The sequence below is a fragment of the Toxotes jaculatrix genome, chromosome 22 (genome assembly GCF_017976425.1).
Source record: "Toxotes jaculatrix isolate fToxJac2 chromosome 22, fToxJac2.pri, whole genome shotgun sequence".
Lineage (NCBI taxonomy): Eukaryota > Metazoa > Chordata > Actinopteri > Toxotidae > Toxotes > Toxotes jaculatrix.
Window position 1 is genome coordinate 7,825,822 of NC_054415.1, and position 20,584 is coordinate 7,846,405.

General features: G+C 41.9%; 1 protein-coding gene across 3 annotated transcripts; it reads right to left on the reverse strand.

Moving 5' to 3' along the window:
- Positions 1–501: 501 nt before the first annotated feature.
- Positions 502–13,834, reverse strand: LOC121175908 (proline-rich protein 5-like). Of its 3 annotated transcripts, none has more exons than XM_041029787.1 (10): positions 13,169–13,834; positions 10,200–10,289; positions 7,869–8,039; positions 7,061–7,141; positions 5,963–6,069; positions 5,047–5,138; positions 4,826–4,966; positions 2,035–2,179; positions 1,600–1,896; positions 502–1,321 (listed from the first exon to the last, which is right to left on the reverse strand). In XM_041029787.1, the coding sequence occupies exons 2-10, from the start codon at positions 10,223–10,225 to the stop codon at positions 966–968; spliced, it is 1,416 nt and encodes a 471-aa protein (XP_040885721.1). In that variant the 5' UTR covers positions 10,226–10,289; positions 13,169–13,834; the 3' UTR covers positions 502–965. The 3 variants fall into 3 exon arrangements, with proteins under 3 accessions (XP_040885721.1, XP_040885719.1, XP_040885720.1); XM_041029785.1 differs by having other exon boundaries at positions 7,869–8,051; XM_041029786.1 differs by having other exon boundaries at positions 7,869–8,042; positions 13,169–13,826.
- Between the last annotated feature and the right edge of the window lie 6,750 nt (positions 13,835–20,584).

The following is a 20,584-nucleotide window of genomic DNA, read 5'->3' on the forward strand; positions in this document are numbered from 1 at the left end:
TCGGCTTCACTGAGGACTGACTACGCACTGGGACCAGCTTTTTATTTTACTGATTCCAGGTAAAACGTATTTGCTCAAACATCAAAGCAGCAGAAAACAGCTGGACGTGAAATTTGTCACTGATCTCATGTAGAGGAGGCTGAAAAGCAAAACAGCTGAAATACATTGGAGCCATTTCCAGTTCCCTCTTCTCATGAACTGATTTGTGAATAAACCACAAAGCACTGTCTCCTGGCAGGAGCATAAGCCTCTCTCAATATGCTAAAGATACTAAATACTCATATCTTTCTAGTTTCTAAAAACTAAATAAGGGGCTTTGATTAACAGCAGAGAAACAGAAATCAGCAGGTTTAGACTTAAAGTCAGTGAAAATCTAAGTGCAAAATTAATATTTAATATTGTTTTAATGATCAATCAAATACATTGAGGTTTAACAATATTAAAGTGTCAAATTGCAAAGTTTGTTTTATAATTGAAAAGTTTTTCAGCATGTGGACCTGCTCCGGTCATCTGTCATCACCGCTGCATCTTTGCTTTTTTTTTTTTTTATTTTGTTCATAAGAGAAAACTGGGAAAACATGTTACAACCTGTTACACAACCTCTCTTCTTCTACTGTATAATCATTTTCTTAGTTACAGTTTAGTTTAGTTTGAAAGTCAAATGATTGATTGATTGATAGTTTCCCAGAGGGACCAGTGCTGATGTTTCTAACTGGGGGCATACAGCTAAAAAAGCTACTGCTCATCAGGAGCTTAGACTTGATGTTACAGATAAAAGTTAAAATCACATAGAAAAATAATTCAGTTTGAGAGAATCCCTGATGATCGAACGTCTCCAGGAAACAGAAGGAGGCATCGCAGGGTGTGAGGAATGTCAGTAATGGCTCAGCATTGTTTGCACACGTCCCTGCATCATACAAGTGTGTCTCCTTAGATAAATGTGCATGTGTGTGTGTCTGTGCGTGTCATGCCACACTCTGCCTGCTGCTGTCTCTGCTGTGTGTCGAGGCTCCAGAGCAACGCTGTGAGAAGTCCAGGAAGATGCCGTCTTGCTCCGGCTCTGAGTCCAAAGACTCCATGGCGTGGTCCACCATCATGATCTCCGGACTGGACGACGGACTGGGACCGGAGCTCGTGTCTTGAGCCAGAGCTCTGGAGGACGAGGGGGAGTCCCATGCCAACGATCCTGTGCCGTGTGCGTCCTCGCCCGGGGAAGGCTCGGGGAGGATGCCTGGGGAGTGATGCTGCGGCTGGAGAGGGTGGGGCCCTGCGGGACTGTCAGCGACTCTGGGCTGGGGGTCCTGGCTTGAGGTCACAGTGTCTATACAAAAGACAGTAACAGTTTTACAGATAAACAACTCATTGTCTTATGATCATTATGATATCAGTAACTAACTACATGAATCAACCATGTAAAGATTAAAAAAAAAAAGTTCAAGATAAAAAATGTTTTTCTTGAACAATCGAGTTTGATTTAAAGGCCAGAGATTCAACACTTCACTCAAACAACATTTTTAAAAGGTCATTCCTCCCAGAAAGAGTTACCTATGTCAGCCTTGAAAGTTGTGGTTATATTTCTTGTTTTCTGTGTAGTTCTACCTGACATTGCAGCAAATTGTGTGGAACCCCTGGAGTGGTTGGCGAGGCTGGATGTGCTGGTGTGACTGGTGGCGTTGGCGGTGGACTCGGCCACAGAGCTGTTCTCCTCCACACAGGAAGTCATCTCAGAGACCGAGTGTCGTCTGATGCCTGTGCCGCCTCCTACAGAGGAGTCCACGTCATATTCCACCACGGGGGTCAGCATGGGAACGTTGTAGCTCTTAGAGCGTACCACTGGATTTTTGGCAGTGGGGGAGTTACCTGGTCTGGAGGACCAGGAGCGCTGCAAACGTTTTTCTAAAGAGAGTGAGACAGAGGGAGACAGAAAAGATGGTGTTTTGATTACTTTATACACAGAAACACAGAAACATGGAACTTGTAGCATTTAGAAGCACATTGTTTTCTGCACACACACATTCACACAAACACACACACCTAATAGGCAGGAGGAGCAGTGCAGATTGGAGGATCCATCTCTGGAATATAAACCGTGAGTCCCCAGGTAGGGAGAGACCACCTTCTGGATGAGGGACTCCAGACGCAGGTAGTCGTCTGTGACACCTTTAGATTCATGGACACCCTGCATCACACCAACACACAAACACAAACTTAGTGTTAGCTGGTGATTGTGATTAGTTGGCTGGTGGTAATGGAAACTTTAAAAGCCAATGGAAACAGAAGAAAGAAAGAGAGAAAGACAGACGGAAAGAAAGAAAGCTCAGTTTGGCTTTCAGCTCTTTCAGACAGTTTCTGAAAGTAGAATCAAAGGTCTCTGAGTCTACGTTTGCATTCAGCAAACTTAGACCGACACATCTGCATCTGCTATCACAACACAATCACAAACAATTTCCTTCATGGAATAAAGGAGGCCTTTCTCCCTGTGAAGGAAACTTGTTACTTCAAACGCGTCACACTTCCTCATACATCCCCTCTGCATATGTGGAGCCCCTGTTGCCAGGTTAGGAAAGGCTCAAACCCACTGTGCATTTGATGTTAGTGTGCTTTTAAGTAGATCAGTAGCAAATAAATGACCCTCATAATCAAGTTTTATGAACTCAGAGTCATCATGAATAACAAAGAAGAATTTTGCAGTCTGGTTAAAGCCACCACCCCATGATGCCACATTTCCTAGAGAGGTGACCTCATCCTCGACAGGACGTTTCACCATTTAAAGACATAAAATACTTTTAGAAGTTGGATAAAGTTCAGAATCACTTCCACGATTTTGTAAAATTAATTTCCCCACTGAGAGGTGTGATATGTGTCGATATATTCGAATAACGGAGAGGAGATCAATCAAGTTTCAATACTCTGAATAAGAGTCCGTGAGCCCATGCATCAAAACCACAGCACAGAAACAAACCACATAAATAGAGCAGGCTTCAGTGAACTGGCGTCACAGCATCTTAACAGAATGAAAGGGAAATTACTAACAGATGAAACAAGCAGAAAACAGCCAACATCCACTGCTGAATTTTATCTCTTGCTCTCAGCCTTTTTTCTTAGCCGCCCTGCTTTCCTGTCCTCTTTCACATCCTCGACTCTACCTGTTTTTCTCTACTTTTTCACTGCTCTCTGTTGATTTGATATTTGACACAGATCCGTTCAAATTCCTCTGCAGTACAAGTCCGTACATGGTGAATAAAACAAGAAAACAAATATATCCTGTTTCCTGATTTCACGTCTTTTTTTTCTCCACCGTTCCTCCCTCTGTCTCTGAGTCGGGGAGCAGCAGATTTGGGTCAATGAGTCACTACAGTGATGTCCAAACTAACCCAAACACACACACTCTCACAGACTCACAGTTCATGCACCCAGACACACTTGAGAGAACATTTCATCCACTTAATTCACTCCCTGACCCACATCTTTCCTCTGACTAATAAATTCTTAACTTTAAAGGAATATAATGTACTATGTATACTATCCTTTCTTCTTCTTAAACATCTGGATGATTATGGTACTGATAAAACATCTCAAAGGTTCATTGAAAAGCCATTTTACCAGCCGAGGTCTCTGAAGGAAGCCAGTGTGCTGGGTTTCTAAGTTTGGTTTTAAACGATGTAAAGAGATAAGCCTGGGGCTCACATAAGCTCCAGTCACAGAGCCGTTTATTCTTTGCTTTCAAAGCCTTAAATGAGATAGTTAGTAAAATATTCAGAAATTTCCTAAATGTGAATGCTTCTTTTATGATTTATTTTTTCTTCATCTTGTTTTGTATGTTCCAAGAATTTAAATGTGTTGAAATTCACAGCAGGTACCTCGCCTCTGAGCTTCCTTTATTATATCTGCACTTCATTTTTTTCTCTTCTCATGTACTTTTTCTCCTGCACTCAGAAATGAGACTTTCTGTTGTCTTATGGGAACTAGGGCACTGATTACTTTGGTGCAGCAGTTACAAAACCTCTAACTTGTCGCCACTTCTCTATTTTGTGAACGGTTCAATCAAGAATGTGATTTTCCCTTTTTAGATGATTTCATTGGAATTATTTTTACAGGCTAATGAAAATACATAGTATTAAAATATAGAGTTGGAAAAAAAAACATGAATGCATCCTCAACAATCCAACGTGCAGTCATAGAAATGGAAACAACTTTTGTGAATTTTGAGAAACAAGCAGTGTCTTAACTTGAAAATCCAGAACCTGTAGTTTCCACACAAAGTGCAGCAACACCACAGTTAAACGGTGAGTAAACAACTCTCTCTGTTCCCATGGGAAATGAAAGTAATGGACAATTTAGTGTGTGTAGCTGGGCGTCACTACACAGTGTATGAGTAACTAAACCAAATAAAACTGGTTTAGTTTTTTATTTTTATATATATGTGTGTGTGTGTGTTTATTCTCTTTGCTTTAACACTAATTCTACAAATAAAAATCAACTTTTAACTAATCAAGTCTAATAAGCTCTACTCACAATTGGCTTGCCAAGTTTTTCTGTCTCTCGAGGACGTTGCGGTCTTAAAGGACAGTGTAAACATGGGTAATTCACACAGACAAACGTTGACACAAACACTCCCTCAGACACACACACACACACGGACAGGGTGCAGAGGGTACTGAGTGGTCATGGGAAGACGAGTCTGCTCTGGGTTCACACTGAGATTACTTCCTGTGAGATCTCTTTGCAGAAAAAAAAACCTCAAACTCTTTCGCCATCTGGTGTCACTTATCCTCTTCCCTCACACCACATCAGTCAAAGATGTTTGTGTGGTGTATGTGTGTACCTGTAGTATTAGCAGCATCTGTATGATAGAAGGAGGAACTCTGGCTCGGGGTCGAGAGAGAGCCTCGTCCAGTTTCAGGTTCAGGGTGATGATGTTCCTGAAGTGGAGCAGAGCCAGCTGACGCACTGATGGCTCCTTCCCCTGAGGACACACACGCGTCAACATACTAAAGTTGCGTGAGGAGAACGTTGATGTGTGAGTGTGTAAAGAGCAGCATGTACCTGTACAGGATAGAAGATGGCCTGCAGCATGGACAGTACATCGCAGAAGAAGAAGTCCCACGTGTCGGCCAGAGAGTCCAACAGCTTCTGACCTATTTGACAGAAAATTAGAAAACACAAAGAAATAAAGAACTGCTTAAACCAGAACAAAGGTTCTGTGAGACACAGTGGTTTTATTTAAGTTTCTCACAGACTGAATGTTGTTCAACTGACGTACCGCTTCACTTCCTGTGACGACAGCAGTGAAAACCTGTCCTTGTCAGTGTGTGCATGCGTGTATGTGTCTGTTTCATCATATCAAAGGAGCTTCAAATAAAGGTCACACATTTACCACAACAGAGAGAACAAAATAATTTTGCTGTCCCTTGTTCTCACCTATTCAAGCATGCCATTTTCAATCTGACTGTGTGTGTGTGTGTGTGTACAGGTGTGTGCTGCAGGAAAAAAAGTCGTTCACTGGGAGAGATAAAGCCATTTTCTCACAGTTTGAACTAATAGTTAAATGGTTAACTCTCCATCTGGAATTTTAGTCAATTATTATTTTTCCCTGCTAGACTTAGACCTACGAGACTGTCACACTGAGATAAAAACTGAACACTCAAGTCTGGGTTTCCCTGAAATGAATCACTGGCACCAGGAGACCTTCACAGAAAGCACTGTAACCAAGACAAAATCTAAAACTCAGGACTCAACAAAAGACCTTAACACAGTAGATCCTTTTAACACCTTTTAGCATGTCATAGAAATTTTGCTTCCCTGGAAATGTTTTCAGATATAACTTCTTTCAACAGCTTAATGTATTTATACCATTCTTAACTAACCTGCAACTGATACTGCTTTTATATTCAGATGATTTTATATTTACAGGCTTGTATTTACAGGCTTATTTGTTCATAATGTGTGTGTTTAAGGGCACCTTCATAGAAGCGGATCTTGTCTCTCAGTATGACCATGCCTTTAGTGAGCAGCTGGTTCTGAAGGTACTCAGTGAAGAAGGAGCCCAGCTCCGTCTTCAGCAGCTGCCTGCAAATAAAAAACAAACGGGCATATGAGTGTACGCCGAGACAGACAAATGCTCACATACACACACACACAAACCATCACTGGCACATCCAAATGCTGAATATGAACCAGAAGTAATGAGATTGCATGTGTGAGCTGCTGTGTTTAAACAGCAGCAGACTCAGGAAATGAGAAAATAGGTTGTTCACACGGAAAACAAAGGCTACAGCAACATCGGAACACTTCAACAACAGGATTTTAAACTGATAACTGGTTAACACACACTCTCACACACACACATGGAGTAAAGATCAGTATGACAGCTCAGTTGCTGTTATTATAGGAAGAGAAAAGTTGATCTTTAATCTTCGTGGCACACAAAACATCTCTGGGCAAACACAGCATGTTTGGAAACATAAAAATATAATTAAATACAGCTTGCTTGTCTCTTACTCGATCCAGAAAGCATTGTGACTACTGCTGTGTGAAGATTAATTCCTTATTTAGTCCCATTTTAGATACAACAGCTTGACTCTATTCACAACCACAGACCATGTGTGTATGTGTACACTGGATATAGTGTATTATATTTACTGTACATGAGTGGAGTCGGTTTTGACAGTGCTGTGTCAGCTGCCCTCAGCTACACTGTATTTAAACTCCAAACACACAGCCGTGACCCCACTGTGACCTCAACCTGTCATTTCCTCTTTTGAACAGTTTCGAGGTGCCTCTGATTCAGTGGACATTACACAGTCAGGAACAGCAGGAGAAGAAAAACATTCCCCGTGGTGCAGCTGAGAATGATGCGACAACAGTAACTGTTACTGGCTATGTGCTAATGTTTCAGTGAAGACTAAATTTAGCGTGCCGAAGCTGTCACTGTGTGTGTACATGGGAGAAAGAGTGTCGCTTAGTGCCGCTACAGTGAGGGAGCATGGGAAATTACAGTCAGACATGCAGACAAATAAAAACCAGGCAGACGGATGGTTGAAAGGGACAGGAAGCTAACCTGACACCTTCATTCAGCGTGTAGAGTTCATTTTCTCCCAGATCCTTCCTCTGGAAAACTGAAATCACTGCGTTGTGGATGCTGTGAATAAACACACAGGGAAGCATTTAACTGACACTTATTTAAGACTAATGACTAATGTGTAGAACATTGGATTAATCAACAATAGGCACCATCTCTATTTTCATCTGGTGTTCATATGCACAATACAGTAACATTGATTTACCGATGTGACATTGTGAAATCCCAATAATAATAATAATTAATGTAAACCAGTGTAAACCAGTGTAAAACATAAAAACGTCAGAATGGACATGAACTTGTCTGAGAGCAGGATTCAGTCCAGCTCATGTGAGACATGCAACCCTGCAACCACCAGGAAAAATGAGAGCTCTCGCTTTCCACTGCTACTAGTTTTAAATAAAGTTGAAAACCATAAAAATAACCAGAGAAAAAAGAGAGAGAGAGAGAGAGAGAAGACCCAGGAAGAAAAGAATCTATGAGGCAGAATGAGATAAAAAGAGGAGAGAGAGATGGGTGGTGATAAAGAGAGATAGCGATGGACCCTGAGGGCAGGGAGACAGAAAGAGTTGATGCTTATGTGCGTGTGTGTGTTTGTGTCAAAAAAAGCTTCCTATTCATAGCATGAACAATGGCAGCAACACAGCTTTCTGCTGGTGATGTTTATTCCAACATGACATCGCCAGCGAGAGCTTGAAGATGGGACACATATTCATAAAGTAAACCAACATGGCTCACATTTGAGACCAAATGAGAAAACACACATCAGTCTCTCTCCCACACCGACCTGTTCCAGGTGGCGTTGGCCCCGGCCCTCCTCTGCTGGGTCCCTTTGTCCTTGCTGCACTCCTCTGCCGTCCCTCCCTTCTCCCCACCGCCCCCCGATGGGGTTTTCGCCTGCGAGAGGTCGGTCAGACTGGAGGAGGAGCCGCTGCCCAGCCTCAGTTTGCTGTGGAGACTCCTCGAAATCCAAAAGGAAGAAAGAGAGAAACAATAATAACCACAAAGTGCATTCATTCAGTCTTGGCATTGGACAGCACTGATGTGGAAAGTGAAGCTAGTTGATCCAAGTCACACAAACACAATAGTAGGTTTTTTTGACCTTAAACAGAATATTTTCAAAAGAGGTGAAAACATACAGATTTCTGTTTCAGAATACTTTTTCATAATGTAATTTTTCCAGATTTTAATGGCTGACAACATTAGTATTTATTGAGGGATGATTTTTATTAGCCATCTGTTAATGTTTACACAAGCTGATGTACTATACTGCTTTGGAAAACTACATCAGAGAGACAGGTACAGCGAGTGACCACAGGAGAACAGTCATTCTACCTGAGGGAGGAAAGAGAGAGAGAGAGAGGTGACGATGAGAAACTCAAGAAGAGAGTAAGAAAGAGGAAGGATGACGTTAAAGGGGGAGATGAAGGGAGGCGACATGAGGAAGAGAGATTGAAAGAGCAGAGACATGACAAGACAAAAAAGAAGTGAGAGGAGAAGCGTATAAAGAGGCACAAGAAGAGGAAAAGATGCCAGAAATATTCAGGAAGAAATATCAATAGTGTTTTCAGTCTCAGCACTGAAAAGCAGAGGGGCTGAGATGATCCAGTTTTTACCTTTAAATACAATAAACCACTAACCCCCTCTCCACACACACACACACACACACGTGCACATTATGTACTTACTCTAGTAACTGAAAAGGTACCACGTATCCCCACTCCATGAGTGTGTCTCACTGATTTGAATGAGAGGTAGATGAAGACAGTGGAGGAGATAAAGTGTCTTTGTCCTCATGCGTCTCTCTCTAACTCTTTCACATGCTCCTTTGCTCTTTCCACTCTCTTGTTTCTTTTCAGTCCCTCTACCTCCACACTTCCTACTCTCCTCTACCCTCTTCTCTCCCACTTCACCTCTCTTTCTCTTCCTCCCTTTGCCAGTCTGTGCCAGTCGGTGGCCATGTGACCCTGTGAGCTTCTGTGCCAGGCGAACAAAGGAACCCTTTGAGGTTCAAGAGCTGCCAAATGGAAAGGGAAGGATTTAAAGGTGACACACATTTCACTTCCTTCTCCTCTCTGTCTCTGTGTATGGGGTCCAAGGCAGATCGAAGCTGTGTTCTTCTTGGTTTTCAGAACATTTGTCATTATCCATGTCCAGTGAACACTGCTCACATGAATGGAATTAAACTTAAGTGAATTTAAATTAATTTGGGCATAAAAAGCAGAAGAAAAGAGAAAATAATGGTCACAGAGGAAGGATAGAAAGCTGGAAAGAGGTAAAAAAAAAAAAGGAGTGGATGGAAAATCAGAGGCACGTAAAAGAATATGGCAAGGAAGAGGAGAGTGTGTGAGTGTGAGTGTGTGTGTGTGTGTGTGTGGGTGTGTGTGTGCACGTAGGTCCGTCTGTCAACCTGGATCTTAGTTCAACTCCACATAAATAGGTCAGTGTGAGAAACAGGAGCCCTGAGCTCAGTCTCTCACACACACACACACAAGGAGACACTCACACACACTGCTCACGTCAAAGTCAGAGAGAGTTTCCAAATTCTCCCACAAAAAAAGGTCCAGTGTTGCACCTTGTGACACTTCAGTCAAAAGTTTTCTCCTGAACACTGGATGACGCAGAGCATAAAACCGAGGCAGAAGATGCCGAGACTCTAAATAATCAGCAAGGTGCAAAAAGTGTTTATAGACAATCCCTCTGCTGGCGGAAAAAAGCAATTTACTTCTTCATATGCATGAATTAAAGGACGCAGGGTGTAACCCAGAAGTTAAATACTTTCTGTTTTTGGCTCTGAAACAACAGGAAGAGTTGAGAGAGAAAAGGCTGAGGTCTAATTACTAAACAAAGAGGAATAAGGGGGGATGTTTGCATGAAAGAAAGAATGAATGAGGTCATTCAGGAATGTGTGTGTATGAGTGTGTGTTTCACTTTCATCCCTCTTTTTGTGTCCCAAAGGACCGAGACAAAGAGAGAGAAGGGGAGAGAAAACGTTTTGGAGCTGCAGTGAGACTCCTGCATGAATGAGACCTGCTGGTTGCAGAGTGTGTGTGTGTGTAGGTGTGTGTGTGTGTGTGTGTGTAGGTGTGTGTAGGTGTGTGTGTGCGTGAGTTCTTACCTCCTAAATGAGCCCTCTCTTTCCATGTTAGTCTTGACGGACAGCTGCAACCTAGTGACCGCCCAGTAACTGCCACCAACCAACCAGCATCTGAAAAAGAAAATCCTCGTCATCGCGTCTCATCATGTTCGTGAAGGACTCAGACTTTCATTTCTGAAAACCAGGAAACAAACAGTAAACTAAACATACTTAATGAACAGAGTTGATTTTCTAGTTTGAAACCAAAGTGTACAGGCCTGTCTCTCTGAACATATTTTGACATATCACAATAGGAAAAGCTCAGAGGTGTGAGAGATAAACGTAACGATGGCTGAACGGGTTTCAGCTGATTCAGTTTCAGGGTCCTGGTGCCAGGCCTGCTGGCTCACTGTCACACTTTGCAGAGCCATCGTTAACATTATTACTTACAACTGCACTTTTCATGCTTTGTCGAGTCAAAACGTCGGCTGTGGAAAATGTCACGTTTGTTGCATATTTTTACAAAGCAAACCTCGACTCAGTTCACTTTGAGCAACCGGGAGAAAATCAACATGTTGTTTATTTTAAACTGGAAAAAGTTTTGCACAGAAATATAGTGTCAGTCTTTTTAACTTTGAGATCAGCAGCACAAAAGTGAACCTGTTAACATCTACCTGATCATGGTACTATCATTAATCATGGTTTAACAGCAGCCAGAGCTCTCATCTGCTGTTCATGAGACTTTGCATGTTTTTCTACACCAGGGGGTTAAAAAAAAAAAAAAAGAAGAGATTATATGAGTCACCTGTACTAGATTTTCATGAAAAAGTGAGATCAAGTGAGTTTTGAGAAAAAGACATTTTCATTAGTGAAAGCTGCATCTCAGTTTCAGAGCTGTGTGGTTTGATAAAGCTGCTATAATTTAAACGTTTTCAGCTTTGGCGGCTCCCAGTGAAAAAAAAGAAAAACCCAAAAAAGACACTGGCAGAAGTACACACAGATACCCCCATGTATCTGACCCCAAGATGAATGGGACTAAAAACAATGAATGGATCGCTCTAATTTTCAACAGGATTGTTTCCACAGAGAAAAACATTTGCCCTCGCCATAATTTGAAAGATTTTTTTAAAGGCACAATGAACATAGAAGATAATCGAACAGATCACAGCACCTTCCATGTTGTTAAAATAGGAGATGATGGGAAGTCCAGTGCTCTGTAGCTGTCGCAGTAAAATGCGAGCTTTCTCAGACAGATACGGTAAAACTCACTGACACAGACAAACAGGTGTCTACTCACCGTCTGGCTAACAAGACACAGAATTATAATCAAATTACAGTAAAGTGGTCGAGACAGACATTTGATCCTGCCACGAACTCAAATGCCCCCACTCGCTCATTCACCCACACACACACACACTCAGATAGAATGACACACACAGTATATTAGGCAGGTTTATATGCACATGGCCAGGCAGGGTAAGGCTGAGGCTTCCTCATGACCTATATCACTGTAAAACCAAAACATTTTTTTTTCTGTTGTCTTTTCTCCACAGTTTTGTAACAGCATTGATAAAATGTGCAGCATTAAAGTGTTTTATTTTCACAGTCAGGGCAATGATTATCTGTTTACTTTAAAATCTAAACAGTAATGATTCTCCAGTGGTTCAGCCTTTACTTCCTGGAACTTGTATATGTCGCTATGCTATATAAACCATAATGTGCTGTTTGTGTGTGTGTGTGTGGCTTTGTTTGAATTTCTTTATGATGCACATTGGATGACACAAACGTGCTCTTGATATGAATTTACTTGATCTAACCAAATGAAAATAACTTAACCTTCTATCTGCAGCAAGTTTCTATGCAGAGGAAAAAGTCAAGGTGAACCCGCTCAGAGAAGCTGATCTGATACCACAAAGGCGCCACTTTCAGTCCCACAACTGTTAAGGTTTGTGAACGGTAAGAAAAAAAAAAAGACAAATAATATTATGGTCATAACTCTGTCTACATAGATGTCTCTGTCTCAGTGTGGATCTGGTAAATCACACTTGGCCCTGCAGAGGGAAATGTATCTGGACTGAGTGACACACACACACACAAGCGCCGAGGCTTAGTCCTGGTGCTGCAAGTCCTGCTGCCTGTCTCTGACTAACCCTGTCAGTGCAGTGTGTGCTTTAATGCCTTGCTTTAGGGGTCTTAGGCTGTAGTTACACTGGATCGTGGTTATGGGAGGTTGTGAGTGATAAAATTCAGCCTCTGGGCAGATTTTCACGAGCAGTCTAAGCAATGAAACCAGCGAAACTCCCCCTCATTTAAAACCTGACTTTTCTGAGTATGAAGCCTCTTCGTCCTCCTCCTCCTCCTCCACCTCCCACCTCTTACTCAGCAGTAGACAGTTTATATTGTAAGTAGATATCAGAGACTCCACTGCTGAAAATTAACACCCATAATCTGCTTCAACTGGTAAACACACACACACACACACATTCTGTGCAGACTGGCAGCAGGACAGGGAAATTACCACCCTGCACCAGACAAGTGCTACAGTAAATGTCGTCTGTGTCTTGCAGCAGGTTTGTCTGCTGTCCCAGCCCCACTGGCTGAGAACCAAACCACAAGTTGGAGGTCCTGCTGTAGAAAACCAACCACTTGTGTCTGTTTTAAGGAACAATCCTGCCCTGACAAATACTCTAAAAGTCTGCCTGCTGACTACCTGTGAGCAACTGGTGTGCAGCACAATACCTTCAAACTATGCAATGCACAGAAAATCTGGACTCTGGTGCATGAAGATAGTAATTAGCTACATCATTAACACCTGTCAGAGAAAATTCCCTTTAGGCGAACTCGTATTTTTATATTGAATTAAAATGTAAAAAGTATTCGCTTACTTTGAGGGTTTAAGGCAATAAAAACCCAATTATTTTATAGTAATATCTTATTGTTTTTGCTCTTCTACCTACATCTATTGGAAAGAGTTGCTTTTCTTCAGTTTGGAGTTGATATTGTGTACTCACGTTTTCAGTAGTCTTCCTCGCTTCACTTTTATAGCAACTGTCCTCTGTGTTAAAATCGCGCAACAAAGCCCCAGAATAACTCCCGCACCTCTGTGAAGACTGGAGGTCCGCGCGGCGGTGAAACGGCTCACCGTCGCGGCTGCTCAGCGCGTGAAGGCTGCGCGATGTTCTCCTGAGAAGATCCGATGTCTGGATCTGAACCCCGCGTGAGCTGCGAGCTGTCAGGGCGGCTTTCAGGACTCTCCGCGAGCCTCAGAGAGAAAGAGAGAGAGAGAGGGAGAGAGAGAGAGAGAGAGAGAGAGAAAAGGAAGTGAGAGAGAGTGACGGTGTGTGTGTGCACGAAGCTTTGTGTGTACACTGGTCGAGGGGTGAGAAATGTAGCCTATGGAAAGTGTTTGTGGTTTTCGGTGTGTGTTTGTGTTGAGTGTAAAAATATGCGATGGCACTCTCAGCAGTGGAAAAGGCAGATGAAAAGCAAAAGCAGTAGAATTATCATCGCTGCTGCTTCTTTCTGCTGCCACACATGACCAGCAGATAACTGTGCGCGCCGTGCACACGCAGCCTCAGTGCGCGCCCTCTCCTCCTCATACGTCCCACGGCCGTGTCTGTGCAGATAACCGAATCAGCACGAAAACCTCTGCACATGCGCTGGTTATTAGGTTATAACACATTAAGAAAGTCTGCAATCAATGCGTGAAGCTCTCACATTGTTTCTGTCAAGGTTTTTTTTTAAGTCTTCATTACACTTTGGATATAAGATAAAGGTGGAGAGTCGTGTTACCCTGGCCCCCTGCACTGAGAAAGAATAATTACACTCTGGACCAAGAGGCACGAGAATGGTTGACGACTATGCCAGAAAGAACTTGGACTGATGAAGGAAAACTGGAACTGTTCAGCCCTAAGGATCAACAGTTTGTCTGGTGAAAGACGAAGACGAAGCTCATAAGCAGAAGAATACTGTCTTCCACGGTCAAGTATTGAGGCGGGTCTGGGATGATGTGGCCACATGACAGGCACTGTGGATTCAAAGACATGCCAAGACATTTTGAGGAGGACTGTTCTGTCTCCTGTGGTGAACTTGGACCTTGGTGATAACTGGATTCTCCAGAAACACAATGATCCCACACACACTTTTAAGTTCATGGCAATTCACCCCATTGATTTTGAGACATTACACTCAAAACCACAAGTGTCAGCTGTGTGATGGCACGAGAGCAAAGGTCCAGGGATCACCTCATAGAATTTAAGGGCAGGTCATCCAGTGAGATGGTGGTGAGATTCAGGTTGATTAACAAAACTAAAGGAAGAAAGAAAGACAGACAGAGGCCTCCTCCTGGATTTGTTACTCCTGCCTGGATGCAATGTTTTAGTGCAGATTAAAAGCAGCTTTGTAAGCAGGTTGAAAACACTGGGGAGTCCTTGTTGTCAGCAGACTGGACTCCCATCATGTTTAATTCATAGTGAAATAATTCACAGCCAGACCAATGAAACAACAGCACAGTGAGAACACTGGACATTACACTGAGTGCTTTTACTGCCAGCAGAGAAGGCCACTCAGCAGCTTCACAGGCTTTTGTGTGTGTGTGTGTGTGTGTGTGTGTGTGTAGGTGTGTAGGTGTGTGTGTGTGTGTGTGTAGGTGTGTGTGTTGTCACTTCAGGGCCAACTTGTTAGCTCTGTCTGGACCCATTAGCTGCTCACAGTATCTAAGGTACAGATCACCACATCAACCCACGGGGTTCACTGTGTCACATCAGACAAACTCTGTCTGCAGAGACCACATACGTATACAACTCCGCTTCTCTGCTACACACTCACACAGGCACACGCACACACACACTCATACACAAAACCTTTAGCCCTTAACCTCACGTCCTGCTCCTCCCCTGTGATAAAGAACAGGTTTATAATAGCAAATTCTGCTGGTCAAGGCCAGATTGTATCTTAAAAGTTCTCAGGACAATAAAACACACACACACACACACACAAACACACACACACTGGAGCACCTGGAAAAACACAGTTTGCCCAGAGTTCACTAATCGCTTAATATTATATAAACAGAGTGTTACCACTGTGCACACACACTGTTATTTATTTACAGTAGTGTTTTGACGCATTTAGACACAGTAGAAATGCAAACATACTTAAAACAGACACACACACACACACACACACACACACACACACACACACACACACACATGCACACACACACATACACGCGCACACACACACCACATTAATCAGTTTCTAGACACCTTTCATTCAATGATAGTTCACTACTAAAACTAATTATTAGTTGAGATACTTTAGTGTTGTGACTGTATAATTTGGATACAATCCATCCTTGGCCATACATTCATGGCAGGAGGACAAGATTAAAGTTCGGCCCCAACATCCGGAGAGAGTCTGCTCATTTGAATTCTGATGCTCGTTTATTTCTGCAGCACAGAGGCAGTAAAAATGCTTTTTCTGTTTCTCTTTCACAGACTCTCTCTCTGTGATATGGTTTATGGTTGAGAATTTACAGCTATTACAGCACACTTTGAAGTTGATTTTAACACGGAAGCTGCTAGTTCAAAAACCACAGAGCACACTGTAAGAATGTACAAGTGTTCAGGAATAACGTTCCTCTCTGAATATAACATCATTAGATAATCACATGTGGGTGTTTGAAGCTGGACTTTTTTTTTTTTTTTTTAAATCTTGAGTTGCTCCTTAATGCGTGTGGAACCTTTAAGCTTATGTCAGGATGAGTTGCTCTCACTTTTCCCTGGTTTTACATTTCCTCTCCTACACACACACACCTCTCACACTCGAGAGTGAGTCTCTAAAATCTTTACTTTCAGGTGATTTCATACAGCAAGGGCTTCCCCTTCCTGGTTGCTGTTGCTATGGCAAATGGAGTGAGGAAACTATTAAAAAAAAAAGTTTGATCTTTTAGGAGGAGGAACGTAGGACTGAAATGTTGTGGGTTTCACAAAAGACAATAACAGCTGATAGAATTTGCTGATTTGAGTATTTTTATGAAACCAAAACAAATTTTAAAAAAGCTAAAAAAAGTAAAAAGAAGTACAGGGTTCAAATTGTTTCTAATTTCCTACAAACCTCACTTCAACTTACAGACAGACGGAGGTTCAGTGCCTTGTTTCTGTGAGCCTTTGGCTGCTGGACAAATGGTCTGTATAGAGATACACAGTGTTTGTTTGTGTTCAGCTACACTCCAGCTCCTTCACTCTATTTAAACACACAAACACACAGAGGACACGTACACACACATTCGAGACCACAGGCGAACACGTACTTTCACCAAAATGGGCTGAAATACTCACGTACACTCAGACTAACTGATGCACTGTTAGTGCCATGTTAATCTGAGCCATGTAAACAGGCGAGAGGAGAGAAGCTGCTGCTCTCAGGCCGGAGGAAACAGCAGCAGGAACTTGTAATGACTCCACTGAGGAGCCCACATGGCCCGGTGTAAACCTGCAGCCTCTGCTTACACAGCTACACGATTACACTAAACACGCCAGGGTTGCAACATCATCGCTACTGCATGGGGGAGGGATGGGATTTTCCTTTAAACTGGTCCCACGCCGCAAATGTGCAGGTCATTGTTTTTTTGTGTCTCATGTCAGCAGCAGAACCAAGTTAAAAAAAAAGATCTCATTCCTTTTTTTTAAACAACATATTTTCACAATAAAACACACTTAATGAGAAACAAACTGAGCTTGGACGAGTATTTCTACTCTGCCTCCTCTTAACCACTACTGAGCGAAGTCAGTACCGTCCTGCATTTACCCAGATCAGCAGGGGTGTTCCCCTTCAGCAGCATCCCGGTCCACACTCAGCTGCTTCATTCAAGGGCAGCTGAAGGTGAGTGGCAAGCAGCTGATGGATTAATGAGTAAATGAGTGAGAAGGAAAAGAGAAGGAGAGCAAATACTTTTGAGTTAACACTAAAATAATTATTACTGTCTAAGCAGCTATAGTTAACAGAATAAAGCGTGGGTGATGTCAGAAAGTTATAAACTATTTTTATTACTTTCAGGAGACAGATGAGAACCAATGATAAGGTTTTGATTTCTCTTTGGGGGTTTCGGCCATTTAAAGCCACAGTGAAACTTGATGCTACATACTAAGGGCATGTTTGCAAGGACAAAAACATGCAAGGGTGACCACTGTTTAGTAAACACACACACACACACACACACAGAGGCCCCACAGAGCTTCCAGCATGGCGGCTGATTCTTAGTCTCGTCAGACAAAAGGGCTCATTTCTTAAATGTTACACAAACCTTAGTCGTTTCAGTTTGATTATTACTAAGTAAAATATTTGCTCATGCCCCTGCAGACTCCTGACTCGGCTGCAGGATTTCCAGATCTGACAGTCTCACGGTGTTGTGGCCGTTACCTGGTGGCTTTTTGATGATTATATGCCGTTTCACTTTATGTCATTGCCGAACCACACCTGTCAACAGAGTGGAGTTAAGTCGAGGCTACCAATCTTCTCAGCAGTACTTGTAGATATTTATGGTGACTATAAAAGTGATTTTACTAATTTACTGATGCTGAAGTACATAACAGCCATAAAAAGATGAATATGATAAAGCATCTGTCTATAAATACTTTGCATATTAAGTTTTTGTGCGTATTTCCTGTGGATTCATACAGTAAAACAGCTCTACAGCTGATTCACGTAACATTTACATAAACAGAAGCATAGAACTGGCTGTTCTCTCTGTCTGCAGTCTGTGCATTTGTACCTTCTCCCACACACATGACATCTGAAGACCCCCCTCGTCTCTTCCTCTCTCGCCTCACCACCATTTCTCTCCCCTCCCTCGCTTTCTCTCTCAGAGTGTCCTTTCATTTCATGCTGCTGAAAAAAAAAAACAAAAAAAACAAAAAGGCCACTCTGATGTAATCTACTAATTGATCATGACAACAGGATGAATAGATGGAGACGACAAGTACTGTACATACACACACACACAAACACAAAAACTGATTTTCTAGTTTCATTCACATCCTGTTCATTCACTTCTTCTCCTTTTAGACTAAATTTGATCAGTTACTTTCTTTATTCCCACGTTCATGTGGTTCAGTTATTCTTTGCAGAGCAGAGAGGAATCTCCTCCTGTATTTGTGTAATTATGTTGTGTAAGGCCACTGTTTACATGAGCTTACACTGTGTGTGTCTCAGACTGTACTTCCAAACATGAACTTTTTCTGCATTCAAGTATTTCTCAGCTCATCTAACTCATATTTAAGTCATCTGAGAGTAGATTAGGTCTTTATCTCAACTGCACAGTAAAGATCAGGGCTGATTTAAGTTAAGTTGTCTTCAGGGCTCCATTAGGTGATCAGTGAACACGTAAACTGACTGCTACTTAATTATTCACCTGTGTTTCTGGTGTAACCAAGGTCATTCTAGTCCTCAGGCCACAGCGAAAGGTAACTCCCAAAATTCAAAAGCCACTCAGCCAGACAGGGCCTCAAATGTCGGTAGTTTCCTGCCAGATTTAGACAAAAAGAAAGAAAGAAAAAAAAAGGAATTTCCACGCATGGGTTAAAGGGCATCACGCTATTATTCGGATGAAGTTGTGGTCAGAATGTACCAGCATGTGGTGGGTGATAATTTTTTTTCTGTCACTCGGTGTCTGGCTCTTGCAAATGTTGACACAAAGTGAAAAAACAGAAGAAATATCAATTGCGTTATTCTTCACAGATGTAAATGTCATTCGATTGACTTATAGGTGACCTTAAAGAAGACCAGTATGAGTGGGAGGTGTCGATGACACCTTGTATATGGTGTGAATAGTGTGTGTGTGGGTTTGTTTACATGCCATGATTGTCACATTCTATCTCCACCTTCTCTGATCTTTACTCTCATCTAACAGAGCAGAGTTTATAATCATTTAAAAAATAAAAATAAAAATGAATAGTGGTTATGTGGTGAAGTATTTAAATAGAAGTTTTTTTTTCCCCTCAAGCTACAAGATACACCTCTGTGAAGATCTGGATACACCTCTACACCTCTGTGAAGATCTGGATACACCTCTACACGTCTGAGAAGATCTGGATAAACCCTGCACTTGGCTGTGGTTCACAGTAAAGGCTGCAAAAAATGACAAGTACAGGATCTTTTTTCTTCTCAAGCTTTTTACAGGCCATGCAATTTTTTTCTTTTACCTTAATATAAAGATCAGGACAAGGAAAAGTTTGATTCCTCAGAACTAATAAATCAATATTTTGAAGCACTGAGAGACCTGGAGCCACTGTCTTTAGTTAGGTTTAACAAAGTTGACTGCAGGATAAAACCCAAACACCAAAGTGTTGCATTTTTTACAGTGAAGTATTCATATCATAGCAGGAAAAGAGCATGATGGAAATTTATTGTTATAATCTACCGGTAAGTCTCATTTTCCTTCCTCCCTTCCTTCCTCAGGCCGCTTTTCTCTGCACTGTGTTATTTTCATTGTATCCATAGTGACAGATAAGCACAGGATTCACACCTCACAACGAGCTGTTTCCTGATTGGACCTGAAGCAAAGAGCTGTTTAATATGGTCAGTGGTATATACAGTACATCCTGCAGACTGCACAGTTAATAAGGATACGTGCTGCAGCCATGTGGACAGGACCAGCACTGCAACGTGAAACACTATCTGTACTTTCCTCTGAGCTTCTATTGTTCGTTCATGTCATTGTGTACCTGTCCATCCATCTGTCTGTCCTTCCGTTTGTCCCTCGTTTTTCAAAGTTGTTCTGGCGCTTCATCATGACCCAGAGGCCTGTTAAAAACACATTGTTCTACATATTAAAATATAAAAAGCAGAGAGACAGTTTCCTTTAATCCACAGCGGTTTAACACCCCATGTGCTTCATTAAGGTGCAGTCACTTCCATTCATTTAAACAACTTTTATTTATTAAGTTTTTACAAATAAAGTAACAAATTTCATTGTATTGTAGCGCAAAGCGCAAAGTTTTTTTTTTAATATGAAGCTTGAACACTCTATACTTAGTGCAAAACATACCATTAAAGGCTGCCGATGACTCCCTACATGTATTTTTTTGTTTTTCTTTCTTTCATTCATCCATGTGTTTTTTTTCTGTTTTTTTTTTTTTTTTATTCAACCACTTTTGTACAATGTCAAACACGACACAGAAAAATGAAACCACTGAATTAAGTTAGGTGCCTCTAGAGACATTAAAACTGCAGATAAAATGAGTGAGAAATAAAAAATAAAATGTGAGAACAGAAACATAATCAACATGTTGAGAAAAAAAAATGTTTTCAGTAACAGTCAGAGAAACTCGAAACTCAACGTCATTCCACAGGAGGAAGCTACAAGAAACAGCGAGGAGATGCACCGCATGAATGTGTGTGTTGATGTTGGTTGTCGGTGCATG